General features: G+C 45.4%; 1 protein-coding gene across 3 annotated transcripts in view; it reads left to right on the top strand.

Annotated features, from left to right (window-relative positions):
- Tbc1d1 (TBC1 domain family member 1) overlaps positions 1–14,703 on the top strand; it is a 190,873-nt gene that overhangs the window by 89,541 nt on the left and 86,629 nt on the right. For all 3 annotated transcript variants that reach the window (XM_005074384.4, XM_013116552.3, XM_013116553.3), the window contains one exon: positions 14,262–14,699. In XM_005074384.4, coding sequence (XP_005074441.1) covers positions 14,262–14,699 — 438 coding nt within the window. The remainder of the gene's footprint in view (positions 1–14,261; positions 14,700–14,703) is intronic.

Consider the following 14,703-nt stretch of genomic DNA (forward strand, 5'->3'; position numbering starts at 1 on the left):
AATCCCCAACATCCATGTAAAAATCCTAGTATACCTTGTGCACCCTGAACTTACATTGTGTTTTAAAAAACAACCGACATGGCATGGGGTAGAGACAGAAGGATTCTTGAGCTCTGGGTTCAATGGGAAACCTTGTGACAGAAGTGTAGGATGGAGAATGATGAAACAGAACTGGGCCCCTGACATCCTCTACCACCCTCCTGTGACTCCTGCACGCATGCGCAGGTATGTGCTCCTACATGCACACTCACACACCCATTCACTCATAGAAACACCCCGCACACATACAGAGAAGGAGTCCTGACTGGTGTTCTCTTTATCATTTCCTACGTGCCGTCATGTCTGACTTGTCACATGGTGTAGGAGTTACACATCAGCTCTTGCTCAGTAGAACAGAACAAGAACATGGTGCTTCCGACAAGCATCAAGTCGTTTAGATCCGATAAGAGGAAAATGGGGCAGAGAAATTATACTGGTCTCTGCCGCCCGCAGCCTGAATGTCTTTGCCCAAGGTCACAACTCTGGCCTTTCCCTGAAGCAGGCAGAGCGGGGACTGTTCGGCTGTCTCTGCCTCTCTCAGGGTACTGTGAGGAATTTCTTATTGCCAAGGTTTTAAACTAGGAAAACCAAAGACGGTTAGACTCTTCAGTTTTGGAAAACTTTAAAAATAGGAAGGAAGCTTATTTGTTCAATGAAGTTTACAATTGTAGGCCTGCTAAAGGCAGAGAATTGGCCAAGAATGGTATTTTGCAGAAGTTCTTTTTACTGGGTGGACCCAAAGGAAACCAGTCATTAGGTGAAAATAACCTAAGTTTTTAAGACAATATTTGCTTACAGTCATTTGTGACTATTTCTATTGTCGGTTGTTTTTTAAAACACAATGTAAGTTTCCAAATATAAAATAATAGAGCTTATAAAGTTTGGCCTCAGAAACAAACAAAAACCCACTTATGAGTAATAAGTTAGTGTCTTCTTTATTTTGGTTATTAACAAAGTATATGGTGAGCATGAAATACCAGTATAGGTACTATGGTCAAAGCCTTCTTATTGTTCCAGAAATGGCCATGTTCCCAAGTTTCTAAGTGAGTGGAAAGATTTCTAAAATATTTTCATTTCTCGAAATCCATGACTAATGCCTAGGAATTTACATCACCCCGACGTTTCAGTTCGTTCCACTTGATTTTGGTGTACGTGAGGGAACATTACATTCAGACAGTTCTCTAGTGTTAATGGGCTGAGGCCATTTCCCTCCTAGGAAAAACTCCATGCACCAGACCAGGAGAGCACACACTCCACACTGATGATCTGCAGTCACCTGCTGTCCAGTGGAGCAGTGTGGTCATTCTAGACATTTGCTGAGAATCCTGCTTGCTCCAAGTTCACTGTGCTCTTGAATACATTATTGTGCAAGTCTGCCACGGTGCACAGAGTGAAACATGATCTCTTAGACGAAAAGGCAGGTGTGTGCAAAGGAATAATTAGAGTGAGAATTGCTTGTAGGTGATCATGTTAAATAGTGTTGTCTTTTAAAATGTGTCTCCCAGAGGACTGGGAGATGCTTTAGCCAGTAAAGAAGGCTAGTCGAGTTAAGTATGTGGACCCAAGTTCCAATCCCCAGGACCCATGTGGATGGAGTTTCATTGTGAGTGAATCAGACAGTGTGATCCCAGCTCCGGGGTGGGATGGGGTGGGATGGGGTGGGATGGGGTGGGATGGGGTGGGATGGGGTGGGATGGGGTGGGATGGGGGTGGAGACAAGAGAATCCCTCAGGCTCATTGGCCAGCCTGTCTAGTCAACTCGGGTTCTGAGTGAGCTCTGAGTTCATTTGGAGACCCTGTCATTTGGAGGGCTTGGAGTTAAGAGCACTCTCAGGTCTTCCAGAGAACTAGGCTTTATTCCCACATGGTTATCTGACAAATGTGTGTAACTATAGTCCTAGGGGACCTGAAATTATCTTCCGCCCTCTGAGGTCACTGCACACTAGTGGTGCACTGATATACATGCGGGAAAGACTCCCATCACATAAAACAGCAGTAAGTATTCTTTTAAAACAAGTGGAGAGCAATAGAGGAAAACATTGACCTCTGGTTTCCACATACCCGTGCATATACATGCATGCACACTTCCACACATGTGAATAAACACACACATGTGCAACACACACATGCACACACAGTGTTGTTTCTTTCCTGGAGCCACAGATACACTTTGGATGTGAGTATTAAGAAATGACTGGTGCCTGGAGCTCCTGTGTCCTGATGTAGGCGTGTGGTTTTTTTAACCTTGCCCTAATGGATGCTTTATCTGGATTGGATAGATAGGCAGCAGAGTGGAAGAAAGGGTGGCTCTGCCCCCAGCCTTTCATGCAGATCCACGGTGAGTGGCAATGGTCTTCATGATCATGGATGGATCACTGCTGTTAACATGTAAAAGGAAATTGGTAAGGTGTGGGTCTCAAAGATGCTCACAACATACATGTTTCTAGACATATGGGCATGTGTTCTTCTATTGTCATTATCATTATTATTATCATTATCATCATTATTATTATTTTGAAAGCCTAGAGGTCTTAGCCCAATAAGGAATTTGACACCAAAGATTATTGCATCCCGATGCAAAGCAGATCCTGTGACCTGGGAAAGCAGCTTTGACTGGGAAGGCCCAGCTCTGTAATTTGATGCCAGACACTCTAACCTTTTGCAGTTTATTTTCCTGAGCGCTGAAATGAGCAGGTTGAATGAGTATTGGAGGGTCCCATCCGAGAGTTATGGCAGAATTGGCACTAGTGAAGGCGTGGCGGTGGAAATGTGGTAGGTGGAGGGAGACTCGGGATGCCTGTGATTGATAAAAAGCCTGGTTTTGGGGAAGCTCAATGAGATAGGGAAGTTTCTTGACACTCCTTGGAGGAGGACCCCCAGGGCAGCTGGTGTTGGCGTTTGGTAGAGGTTGGAGAGGACCTTGTGAGAACTGTGGTTCCGGATGGTCTGTGGAGAGCAGAGTGAATGGATTCGGGGATAGGCAGAGCCCAGGGTGGAATAAGAGCCTGGCTGTGAACCACACTTAAGATGCGGGCTCGTGCCGAGGAATAAATAATATGCACCTTCGTGGTTGAAAGCAGATGGAAGGAGACATGAGTAGAAGCCTCTTGTTGAGTCTGTGCTTGGTCGCCTGGAATTACCTGGGAACCAGGGACAAAGGAGGGAGACCCACTTCCTGGTGAAGAGAATGAGCTTGATAGGGATATCCGATGGTCAAGGTGCCTGAAGCCCAGGTGATTCCTTAAAGAGATGACTGGGCATTTGAGTCGTTAGAAAAACCACTCAAAGGTAGAGATGTTGATTAAGCCGTTCTCTGCTGAAAGCTGGGAAGGTGGGGAGCAGTACAGGAAGACACCTGCTGCCCGATTCCTCTGGCACAGCAGAAGGAACCCAGGAACCTCTGCTGGGTTTGGAAGAGCAGATGCTAAGGCAATAGTCAAGGATGGCTGTGCAGGGGCTACGGATACCAACCACATCTAAAGGTGGCAGTTCGGTCCCACACTGCGCATGCCCCTGCCCCCATAGGGTTTATGGAATTAGTCTCCCTCTTGTCCTTGTAAATCAAGCGGGAGTGCCACTTTTGAAAATGTCCTTAGGATTCAGAGACTTTGGTTCCCTCTTGGTAGACGGAATTGATTGTGGTGGGTGGATCAGAGTTCAGCCTAGTAAGTCTTGAAGCATCTGGCCAGCCGTGGTGCTCTCTGGCGTGGGCGAGCCAGCCAGCTGTGGGCCGGTTCCCAGCAGCAGCTCTTGGCAGCTGCAGTCGTCAGCCTGCTTTCTGTGTTGGCTCTCCAGGAACGTTCCTGATAGTGAATGTCTGATCCTGTGACATGAAGGCAGCCTCTCCGCAGGGATGTGTGTGTGTGACCAACTGTGAGAGAACTGAGCCCCTCACGCATGCCCTGTGCTCTGCAACCCTTGAAGATGAAGACTGGAGGCAGGTTCTCAGTGTCCATCACCCCCACCCCACTCCTTAAATAAAAAAAAAATGACACACAGAAGCAGCATATATTTATTGTGTGCTGCGTGACATTCAAATCACAAATCACTCACCTTTGTTTCTCATTTGCTGGTGTGTAATGCTAAAAGCCTTTTCTGGCGGCAGATTTGCTCCCTGGGAGTTGGGACCTCCCTAGATGCCTCCCTTAGCCCCTTCTGCCTTCTAGGCTCCGAGCTCCCCTGTTGTGGCTTTAGAAGTCTTCTAAAATCAGAACCTATGCAGTCTAATCAGCAAGAAGGACTGTGGGGTCATGACCTCTCCCTTGATGTGAGGTTGACATTCCTCCTAATGCCCTAGGGTTTTGTTCCTTCCATTCTGTGGGCTTATCCCAGGCTTACAGCCAACTCAGGTCCTTAAATCTCGTTCACATGAACCGTTGGTAAGCTGAGACTGGCGTGGGTACTTACCAACTGAAAGGGTTTCTTGTCTGCTGCTGTTTTTTGTGTTTGCAACTTATTTATAATTATTTAAATATATATCACTCTGCTCTTGATGCTGAAAGATTTCCTATTTGTTAGCTTGTTTGTCTCTAGAAGGCCTTATTTGACTATAGTAAAAAGTAACTTTGAAAGTACTGGTTTAAGAAAAAGAGTATACATTTTTTGGGGTACAGTGCTCCAAAATGGCCTTGTTTCAAACTCACAGAGATCCACCTGCGTCTGCCTCCCAAGTACTGGGATTCAAGAAAGGTATATGCCCCCACACAGACCCCAAGGGTGTACTTTAAACTTGTTAAACCCTTTAAAGATCATAATGCTAACATGTGTAAAGTACAGGGGAGAACACCGTAAGAGTATGAAAATAACAGATGGAGGGAATTGCAGGAATGGACGGCTCTTTTGTCTCCCAGTACAGTCTTTCATGTCTTAAGCCAGATGCATGATGGGAGCAGGCAGCTTTGTAAAGCTAAGGACATGGAGATGCCATTATAAAAACAGAGGGACCTGGTGGTTTCAGTCAGCCATGCTGGTCCCCTCCGGTTCCGAGTCCTCTTGCTGTAAGGACAGTCTGTGGTTGTGTCAGCCTCTAGTCACCTTGCCCCTAACCCAGCCTCACGCCTATCCAGCCTGCGCCAGTTCTCTTATCTGAGTCCTTGCTGGAGCAGTCCTCTCCCAGACAGAAGGCTTCAGTTAGCCTGGGCCGAGGAGAAGAAGTTGGGCACATGCTCTTGGATGGGGAAAAACACTATATTACATCTTTACCTTCAACAACTTCCAACTAAAACCTAACTTAATCCCCTGACTGTTAATGAATTCAGCAAAACCAGCATCATTAGCAGTTCCTGTAATGTTAATACCAACAAAAATCTCAGTGCTGTGATCTACTCTCAACATTGTATGGAGTGTGTACTAGGCCAGAGGTCCATGTCAGGTATCTTGTATTTCTTTCCACTTTGGGTTTTTGATAGTCTCTCTGAGTCTGGGACTCATCAATTAATTGGCTAGACTAGCTCACTAGGAAATTCCAGGACTCCTCCTGTCTACAGCTGTACTCCCATCTACACCCAGCACTGAGGTACAGGAGTCCATTGCCGTGTTCTCATGCCTGTGTGGCAGGCACCTGACCACCTGAGCATCCCCCAGCCCCCATGTTAATAACTCTGATGTGAAGTGTTTGGGGAGTTTTCGCCACATCAACATCCAGTTCTGCAGCTTTCCAGGTACCCGCTGACTGAGCAGAGATTCAGTTCAGTTCTGGGGCTAATCGCTCCTTAGAGTGGACCACACAGGCAAGGGCTTAGTCCCACGGCACTGCGCCCCCTGCAGGGCCACTTGCAAGCCCCAGGATTCACTTCTAAACAATAGTTGGGCTCACACGCATTCTTGACTCAGTGGTTCACTAGGTGGTGTACAAAGTTCAGGAAGTCCTCTTCTTATAGGTCCAGATTTACCAAAGATATAACTCGAGAGGAGCCAAGTAAAGGAAATGAATAGAGCAGGGTATCCATCGGGCGAGGAGGCCATCCTGTCCCATCTGCTGGTGCTCCCATGCCCTCTAGGTATGACGTCTCCATGTGATCACCAAATGGGGAGCCCTGGGGGCCTATTGCTTCCGCTTTTTTTATGTGTTTCTATTAGGAAGCTCTGGACCCCACTGTTTGGGGAGAGTTTTTAAAATGTAGGTTATATTAATGAGGTGTTACTAGTTAACTTGGTTACCAGCTTTGTTCCTGTCAAGATGTGATGATGGAACCACATTTTTAAACTTCACATCACATGATTGACTCCTGAGCTCTACGGATACCTGCCCTGAGCCACTCATTAGCATAAATTTGGGTATGATGGAAAGTGTCATATTATGAAAAACAAAAGAAGTACCACTTGCCACTCAAGAAAATTCCAAGAATTCTATATTTTGAGACATTCTTGCCTGGAGCCAAGATCATTCTTCATTTCATTACCATTTTTACACTGCACTATATATATTTTTCAAAATACTATGGGTGTCATTATTTTGAGTGGTATTAATTACGGTAGAATGTGACTCACTATTGAATCTTGCTAAATATGGCAATAAGATGCAATATCAAAATTATTTGGATAATTTCTTTTCATTGCAATCAAATTCTTTCCTATTCTCTAGCCTACCATTTTATATGCTGTAAAACTGAATTCTGAGAAGGGTTAGGCATTGCCAGGCCGTCAGAGTCTCAGCCCCTGGGTGCATTAGAGAGCACTAGTTAGGCACCATTGCTTGGGAAAGATGGGTAGGAATGTGGGCAGACCACTCTCCCTTCGGAAACAGCACACTGGGCCCCATCAGTGTTGCCTGCCTCTCGAGTTCACAGCCGCTTCTGTAGCCTGTGGCCACTATAATATACACTAACCAGCAAACAGAGATGGTTCAACTGTGCCTTTCCCAAAAAGTACACTAAGACATTTCCTACCCAAAAATGTTAATACGAAAATGGCTTTGGTGCTTACTACAGGGGTGGGCCGGTCTGTTGCAAACTTGAGGTTTGCAGGGCACATTATGCCTTGTGCAGACAGGCACTGTGATGGAAATGTCCTCCTGGGCTTACCCAAGTTTCTAGGGTCTGTTCAAGATATTTCCCTTTCCTTTTATTTGCTGCTGCTTCTTTTATGGGGGGGGGGGGTACTTGTGGGGGAGGTTGGACAGGGTTTCTCTTTGTAGCCCTGGCTGACCTGGAACTCACTTTGTAGACCAGGCTGGCCTCAAACTCAGAGATCCACCTGCTTCTGCCTCCCACGTGCTGGGATTAAAGGCCTGCATCATCACACCCAATTAAAACATTTTTTTTTTGCCACTTAAAAACTTTGAAGTTATTAGTATTGCAGTCTGCATTGCAGTAATTTATACATCAACAACACTCTTCCAGTCCCTTGGTTGCCTACATCAGTGAGAAAGAGACAGCCATGTGTTCTCTTGGAGTTGCCAGTTGGGGACCAGGCTTTTAATAATATGTTAATGTTGGGGGGACATTTAAGACTCAAACTATAATATTTTATAGTAACTAAGTTTTCTAAATGGAATGAGATGCTTTTAGATGGGTTGATATGTCAGTAATATAGGGCCCCAGTGATAATAGTTGCAGAACATTGTGTCTGTTTGTGTGTGTGTGTGTGTCTGTGTGTGTCTGTGTGTGTGTGTGTGTGTGAGAGAGAGAGAGAGAGAGAGAGAGAGAGAGAGAGAGAGAGAAGAAAATGAGATATACACACAATAGTCCTCCACATAGAGGGAAAAAACCCTGTAGTTGTAGATGTTTCTGGGCTGAGATTGTGGGTGATGTTGTATTTCTGGGCTTTTCTTCTATATGGATATGTATCAAATATATATCTGTGTGAATATGTGTTAAATGTCTATCAAAGTGACCGAAGAATGCATTCTACTTCTGTGTTTAAAAAGGAGGATGGATTGCTGGGCAGAGGTGGTGCGTGCCTTTAATCACAGCACTGGGGAGGCAGAGGCATTCAGATCTTTGTGAGTTCAATGCTAGCCTGTTCTACAGGACTACTTTTAGGACAGCCAAGGATACACAAAGAAATCCTATCTTGAAAAAAAAAATCCTGACTCAAAGCAGCCTTAATAAAAAAATAAAGAGAAAGAGGGTGGATTATTGAAAAATGACAATACTTGTGTTTGTTTCTTCCTTGGTTCTTGAGATTGGCCCTTTTAGACCAAACAAGCAGTGCAGGCCTGGCCTTAATCTTGCCCTCTTTGAGGGGAGGGGGAAGAGTGGGGCAAAGGCAGGCCTGCACCTTTCCTGTGTTCGTTCTCTGTTCAGTAACAGCAGGCGGGTCTCTCTATCAGTCTGAAATGATGGACTCTGTGGGTGTGGATTTGGATCTGAGGCCCCAGGGACTGGGGAGGGAAAGGGTGCGCAAGGGGGATGTGTTCTACAGGCACTAACGTGCTTTAGAATTTCACTCTGTAAATGAGATAGCAAAGGAAGACATGAAGAGGAAAGTCTTGGTTTCCGAGTGGATGCCTTGGTCTGATGAGCTCTTTGCTGCTGTTGCGGTGGTGACTGAGATCAGAGGCTCTGGCCTTGGCTAGCTGTAGTTGTTTATGAATGTGGGCATTGCTGTTCTGCTCAGAATGAAAGTTCCGATTTGATTTCGTTTCTGAGGCTAAAAAGTGTGTTCAGCAGTGTTTAATCATCAGCGTGTAGCACCGTTCCCAGCCTGTGTTTGAGTTGCTGAGGTTTTGAGAGAGAAGTGTAGCCTCCTTGGGGACGCCCATGCTTCTTGTTACCTGTCACCTGGGTCCTTTGCCTGCTTGCAGTACTTTCCTCTTCTGAGAGAATTGCTGCTTGAATTGTTTGCCCATTCTCCCTATACCCTGCCTGCTGGGGAAATAACCACACAGTACCAGTGGACAAAACTGGACGGGAAACTTAACTTAGGTCCCCTAAGAAGGAAGGCTTATCTTTTATATAAGAAATGAAGTCTTGCCTTTGCAGATCTGGCCAAAGCCCAGAAAGTCCTTCTGTGTTTTTGGCCAGGTTGATTCTGCTTTATACATAAGGAAAGGATGTATGTGACATCCCAGAATGAGACGGCATGAGGCCTCATGATGTGAGCCCCTGCCCTGTCCCTGCCATCAGGACAGACACCTCTGAACTCAGACATGAACCCATTCAAGGAGAGGAGCCAGACATTTTGGAGGGGCATTTTGGTCCAGATGTGAGGCGGTGTTAGACGCTTTGCAAGGGACCTGTGTTTCAGTTTTGTCCACTGGTGCCACGTGGTTGTTTCCCCTGGCTTTACATGGCAGCCAGCAGGCAGGGTATGGCGAGAATGGGCAAACAGTTCAAGCAGGAATTCTCTCAGGCTCTGTTTCTGAATATCGCTTTTTAAATATGACCTACAATTTTATTAAACCCTTTCTTGCATAGGAATAGAGTGGAGTTAAATTTGACTCCATGGGCACTTTGGTGGCTGGTTTTATTTTAAGAAGGCCAAGTGTGGGAAACACTGAAGTCGTCCAGTCTGTACTTCAGTTTCTTTAAAAACGCCTGGATTCCTTTCTCTGTCCTCCTCTGTGCCTAGCGCTTCTCTCCGTGCGCAGCGGTGGCGCCCACCTTTCTCAGTCACTGTCCCGTGCTCATTCTCTGTGTCGGCGTTGACAGTTTGCTCGTCTCTGTGGAGAGTGGTTGGAATCCTCCGGGTAGCGTGGCTACCTTTGTCCCATCCGTCCTTTGCTCAAGTCTCAGTTTTATCCCATGGGGCCAAACCTGAATGGCTATCATGTTGTATAGAGAGTGGCTGTTGCGTTTTCTCTCTAAATACTGTGTGAAAACTAATAAGACACCGACAGGAGCTCTGTGTGGAATCAGAGGCAGAGAAGGGGTGATGAAGAAAAGCTTGATCTAAAGTGGTTTCTTTCTCACCATCAACAAACAAGCACTAATTCTCATTAACAACAGATGGAAAGTAATTAATATGAGATGGGGTACTTTTCTATTAGTTCTTTTACTATTGCTGTTACAGTTACTACTATTATTTTTATTTAATTCCTTACAATATGAAAGCATCCCTTCTGAGAGATGAAGCAGTGAGTATTCCTGCCTTCTTTTTGCAGTTTCAAAATAGTTTTTCTGTTATATAATAAAGGAAAGTTGTTATAATTTTAAATAGAGATGCTAGACTGTTTTCTTTTTAACTTTTATCTGCATTTATTTTATGCTAAATTTATTCTTGTGCTGCAAGTTTTTGTTCCTTCAGTTTCTAATGGGATCTGTTTATTCTGTGCACCCTCCTCATCTGGCTTTGGGCCACTTTGTTCTTTTCAGTGAGGATCTTCTCCATTAGGCAGGGGGAGCTCATGTATGGGTTAATCTGGCTGTGAGCTCTGTAAATTCGTGGGCATCTTAGGTGCTTTGTTCACCTGGATGTGTTCAGTGACCTGAGAGCATCTATGTCTAAACCTTAAGCTCAGCACACTCTGCATTCTTAAGCATGTGCAGCAAGAATTCCCCACACTTTTTTGGCTACTGACCCTGTGTCCTGCTCCACTGTTTAGCCTGGGCACACCTACCAACTCCACCACGATACCGCCCGAACATATACATTGCTTCTTTAAAGTGACATCTTCAGATACCTGGTGTTGTTTCAGATATGCATACCTTTGATGGCCTGGGCAGTTTCACAGGTGTTCTTAAAGTGCACAAAGGATTTGAACCTTTTGATTGCATGACTTTGTAGGGTTTGGGGTCAAGAGAGTAGGGAAGTCTTCACAGGTCACCCCAGGCTCACAGGAAGAGGAGGCCAAGACCCTGGACTTCAAAAGAGTCATTTATATGCTAATAGTTGGCAGAGAAACCTGCAAATGCAAAGTAAAAGTGACATTTTTATTCTAAAGGTTATTTTAGAAATGCCTGCCTAAATCCCTGTGAATAAAATTACAGTTGCAGTATGTTTGTAATCCCTTAAAATCCCTAAATCCTTAAAAAGCTGACCCATGCGCTTGAATGAGGACTTGATTTGCAGAGGTATCTCTGATTCTTAGAGAATCATTTTCCCTGTCCTTATGAAGCAATACTGACTTGAGCCTGAACCAAAAATGCCCTTTACCATGTGTTTGTTAGTGTATGAAGTCTATGTACCTAAACAGGTCTGCTTCATTAATTTTGGGTAATTGATTTTAATTATCTAACATTTTTTGGTTGTGGTTCCCATAGTATCAGATACTCTAGCCAAACCCAACCCCTTGTTAAATTTATTCTACTGAAACAGTTTTCACATTTTTTTCCTCTGCTTTGGTTAGTTTGAATTTGCTTTATCGGCTTATCTGCAAACAGGAATGACGCAGTTCTTAGTTCTAGGACTGAACTCGGCAAGATTTTCAGTAAAGGGACTAGATCGTATCAAAGGGAGTGTGCCTCTAGTGACCCAGTGCAGTGGGAGTAAGGCTCCCTGACCCCTGTGTATTTGCCCCAAGAAGGTCTTGGGTTTGCTGTTTTGTTTTTTGGTGGTGGTGGTGGTGGTGGGGGAGGTGGAATCATAGTAACCTGATATATATTCCTATAGATCATAAGGCTGTTTTTCATTTGTGTCTATTTTGGGGGTTAATACTGACATCTTCCTTCTTTTTAGGCATCCGTGAGCTTCAGGCTCCTGCCCACCTCCCTTCCCGAGCCTGCTTTTCTTGTCTTTAGGACATCTTTGCCTCACCCTGCCTCACTGTGGCCTTCCCTTCATCCTGAATTTATGCCAGCTCTTCCAGGGCCCCTTTGTTCCCTCCCATTATTTCCCCCAGAGCTTCACCCCACCCCTTGTCCTGCATGAGCTGGTGTCCTGTCTCCCAGATTCTGCCTTCCACTTTTTTGTATATGTGCCTCCATGGTGCAGGGTGCCAGGAGGCTTGAGTAAAATTTATCTCTAAATAGTAAGGCCCATCAGAGCAAGGAGAGATTGGATTTGGTCTTTGAATGAACTGTGTCTGTTTTACATTCTAATCAGGAACATGATCCTTAGTTAGAAAACCTGTGACAGCCTGAACTCTGACCAGGGTGAAATGTGTTCTTCAGCTGCTTCTGACTCCAGAGTCAAGGGACACCTGAGTACTTGGGTCTATAGCTGTTCTGTTATAGCGGAAGTGCTATAAGTCCCTATGACTTCATACATTTTTTCCCTCTTTGAAATCTGATGGAAGACATCATTGCTCACTTGTGGATCTCTTAGCAGGCCGCAAAGGACCGAACAAGTTGCATTTTCTGTTGGGAAGTACAGTTAATAAATATTGAGAAGATTCATGTGACTCCTGTGAAAATAGTCTCACACCCATGCTGAGAAAAGTTATGGTCCTTCACAAGCATAAGCTGGCCATCTTGATTTGAAGGAACACTATTTTTTACCACACAGAACTAACTTTTTCCTAGACAATCTTTAGTGCTTCTGGTCTTGAAGTCCCTCTCCTACAGAGAGAAACCATGGCCTTTTGTTTTTTTTCCCCCATGGTTCTGTGAACCATTAACAACGTTGTGACTGCAGCTTAGATGTCCTGCTGTTTCTTTTCTATCTTCCAATAACAACTCCTAGGCTGCCACATGATACACAAAACTATCTGTCAGCATGGGAATGGGCTACAGCCTGAGCATATAAAGTATTCAGTGCAAACATGATTACCATTTAAGAACTCAGCCTTGGGCTGCAAGATGGCTCAGCAGGTACAGGTGCCTCCTGGCTAAGCTAATGGCTTGAGGTCTGTCTCTGGGACACAGGGTGCAGAGAAAGAACCAAGTCCAACAGGTTGTCTTCTGACCACCACACGCACACCAAAGAAGCCCAACCTCCACATTAAAGAAAACATCTTTTTATCTGTTTGGGGAGTCTCTTTGTGTAGCTCTAATTGTTCTGGAACTCTCAGTGTAGACCAGGCTGGTCTAAAACTCACAGAGATCCACCTGCTTCTGCTTCCCTGGTGCTGGGATTAAAAAAGTGTGTACCACCACTACCCAACTAAAAATCCATCTTTTACATAATAGTTAAATCTTGTGCTTTAGAAACCATGTTTTAAAGTGTGTGTGTGTGTGTGTGTGTGTGTGTGTGTGTGTGTGTGTGTGTGTATGTTCCCTATCTATGCTTGTGTACCGTGTGCATGCAGTGCCCAATGAGGCCAGAAGAGGATGTTTTATCCACTGGACCCAGAGTTATAGATGCCACCGTATGGATGCCAGGAATCAAACCCCAGTTTTCTGAAAGAGCATTAAATGTGCTCTTAACTGCTGACCCAACTCTTCAGCCTAGGGGTCACTTATTAAAAATATATCTCTAAAGACATCCTTGACTCTTGTGAGGAGATATGCTAATCTTTATGGCAGAAAGGGTATCTTTAGTGACAAGAGCCAGTGGCTCTTTGACAAATATGTCATGGACGCAGAATACAAACTTGCTTTCAAAATGAACTGAAACCATCTCCCTTTATTGTACACTCTGAATTGGAAAAGAGGTTGGATTTTTCTGGTTATGATGTTAAATAAACTGGCCTGTAGGTGTTTGGCCCTCAGCCCAAAGTTTTATACATGGAAATATGGGAGCTATAGGTATATGTATCCTGTGGAAGCAAAAACTGACTATCAGAGTGAGTGTTGTGACTGTTGGTCATCTAAGCAGTGCTCAGGTGCTCACTGACAATGACATGGATTCATCTTATTTCTGAAGCTGCTGTGGAGAGCCTACTCATAAGTGGACAGGATGGAGTGGGAGGGGAACCATAACACGGGCGAGCATTTGCCTGGAGACTTAACATTCGGAAAGAAAAGCTCTTTGTGAGAAGCCCCACTGTGTTCCTGTGAAAGTAGGCATGGGTTCTCTGCCGTCCTTGGATCATACTGTCTAACTCAGTTTTATCAGTCAACATTAGGAAATATAGCATCAAGTCATTACTTGTTAGTTGCCATTGAAGAAAACAATGATGCCATCATTTCAATAAATGTAAGGTAATTTTAGAGCCCTTTGTCCCACCATGTACTGAGGAAAGGTTTTCAAAGGGCACTGACCTGAACTCTTCTGAATGAACTGGTGTGTTTAGGTGAATCACCGCTGAGGCAAAGCTCAGTGCAGATGACCTGAGAACCTTAGGGTTTAGCGTGCAAAGCCTGCCCTGGGCTGGCCACTTAACACTGGAGGCTGCTGTGACCACGTACCGCCCAGCCCCTGTGGCAGCCAGGGTGCTCTGGAAGCTGCCATTTATGTCGTGTGCTCCGCAGGACAATTCACTGCCACAGTTGTCCCTAACCCTGCTCCCTTTCTCGCAGGTGCCTGAGATCATCAGTTCCATCCGGCAGGCGGGGAAGATCGCCCGCCAGGAGGAGCTGCGCTGCCCCTCAGAATTCGATGACACCTTCGCCAAAAAGTTCGAGGTGCTCTTCTGCGGCCGCGTCACCGTGGCCCACAAGAAGGCGCCACCAGCGCTGATCGATGAGTGCATCGAGAAGTTCAACCACGTGAACTGTGGCCGCAGAGACTGGGACACACCCACTGGGCCGCCATCAGCACCGGGTGCCCGGCCTATGCGCAAGTCCTTCTCGCAGCCCGGGCTGCGCTCCCTGGCCTTCAGGAAGGAGTTCCAGGACACCAGCCTCCGCAGTAGCACCTTCAGCTCCTTCGACAATGACATCGAAAACCACCTCATCGGAGGACACAATGTCGTTCAGCCCACAGACATGGAGGAGAACCGAACTATGCTCTTCACGGTAA

Source organism: Mesocricetus auratus, unplaced genomic scaffold (genome assembly GCF_017639785.1).
Source record: "Mesocricetus auratus isolate SY011 unplaced genomic scaffold, BCM_Maur_2.0 Super-Scaffold_100006, whole genome shotgun sequence".
NCBI lineage: Eukaryota > Metazoa > Chordata > Mammalia > Rodentia > Cricetidae > Mesocricetus > Mesocricetus auratus.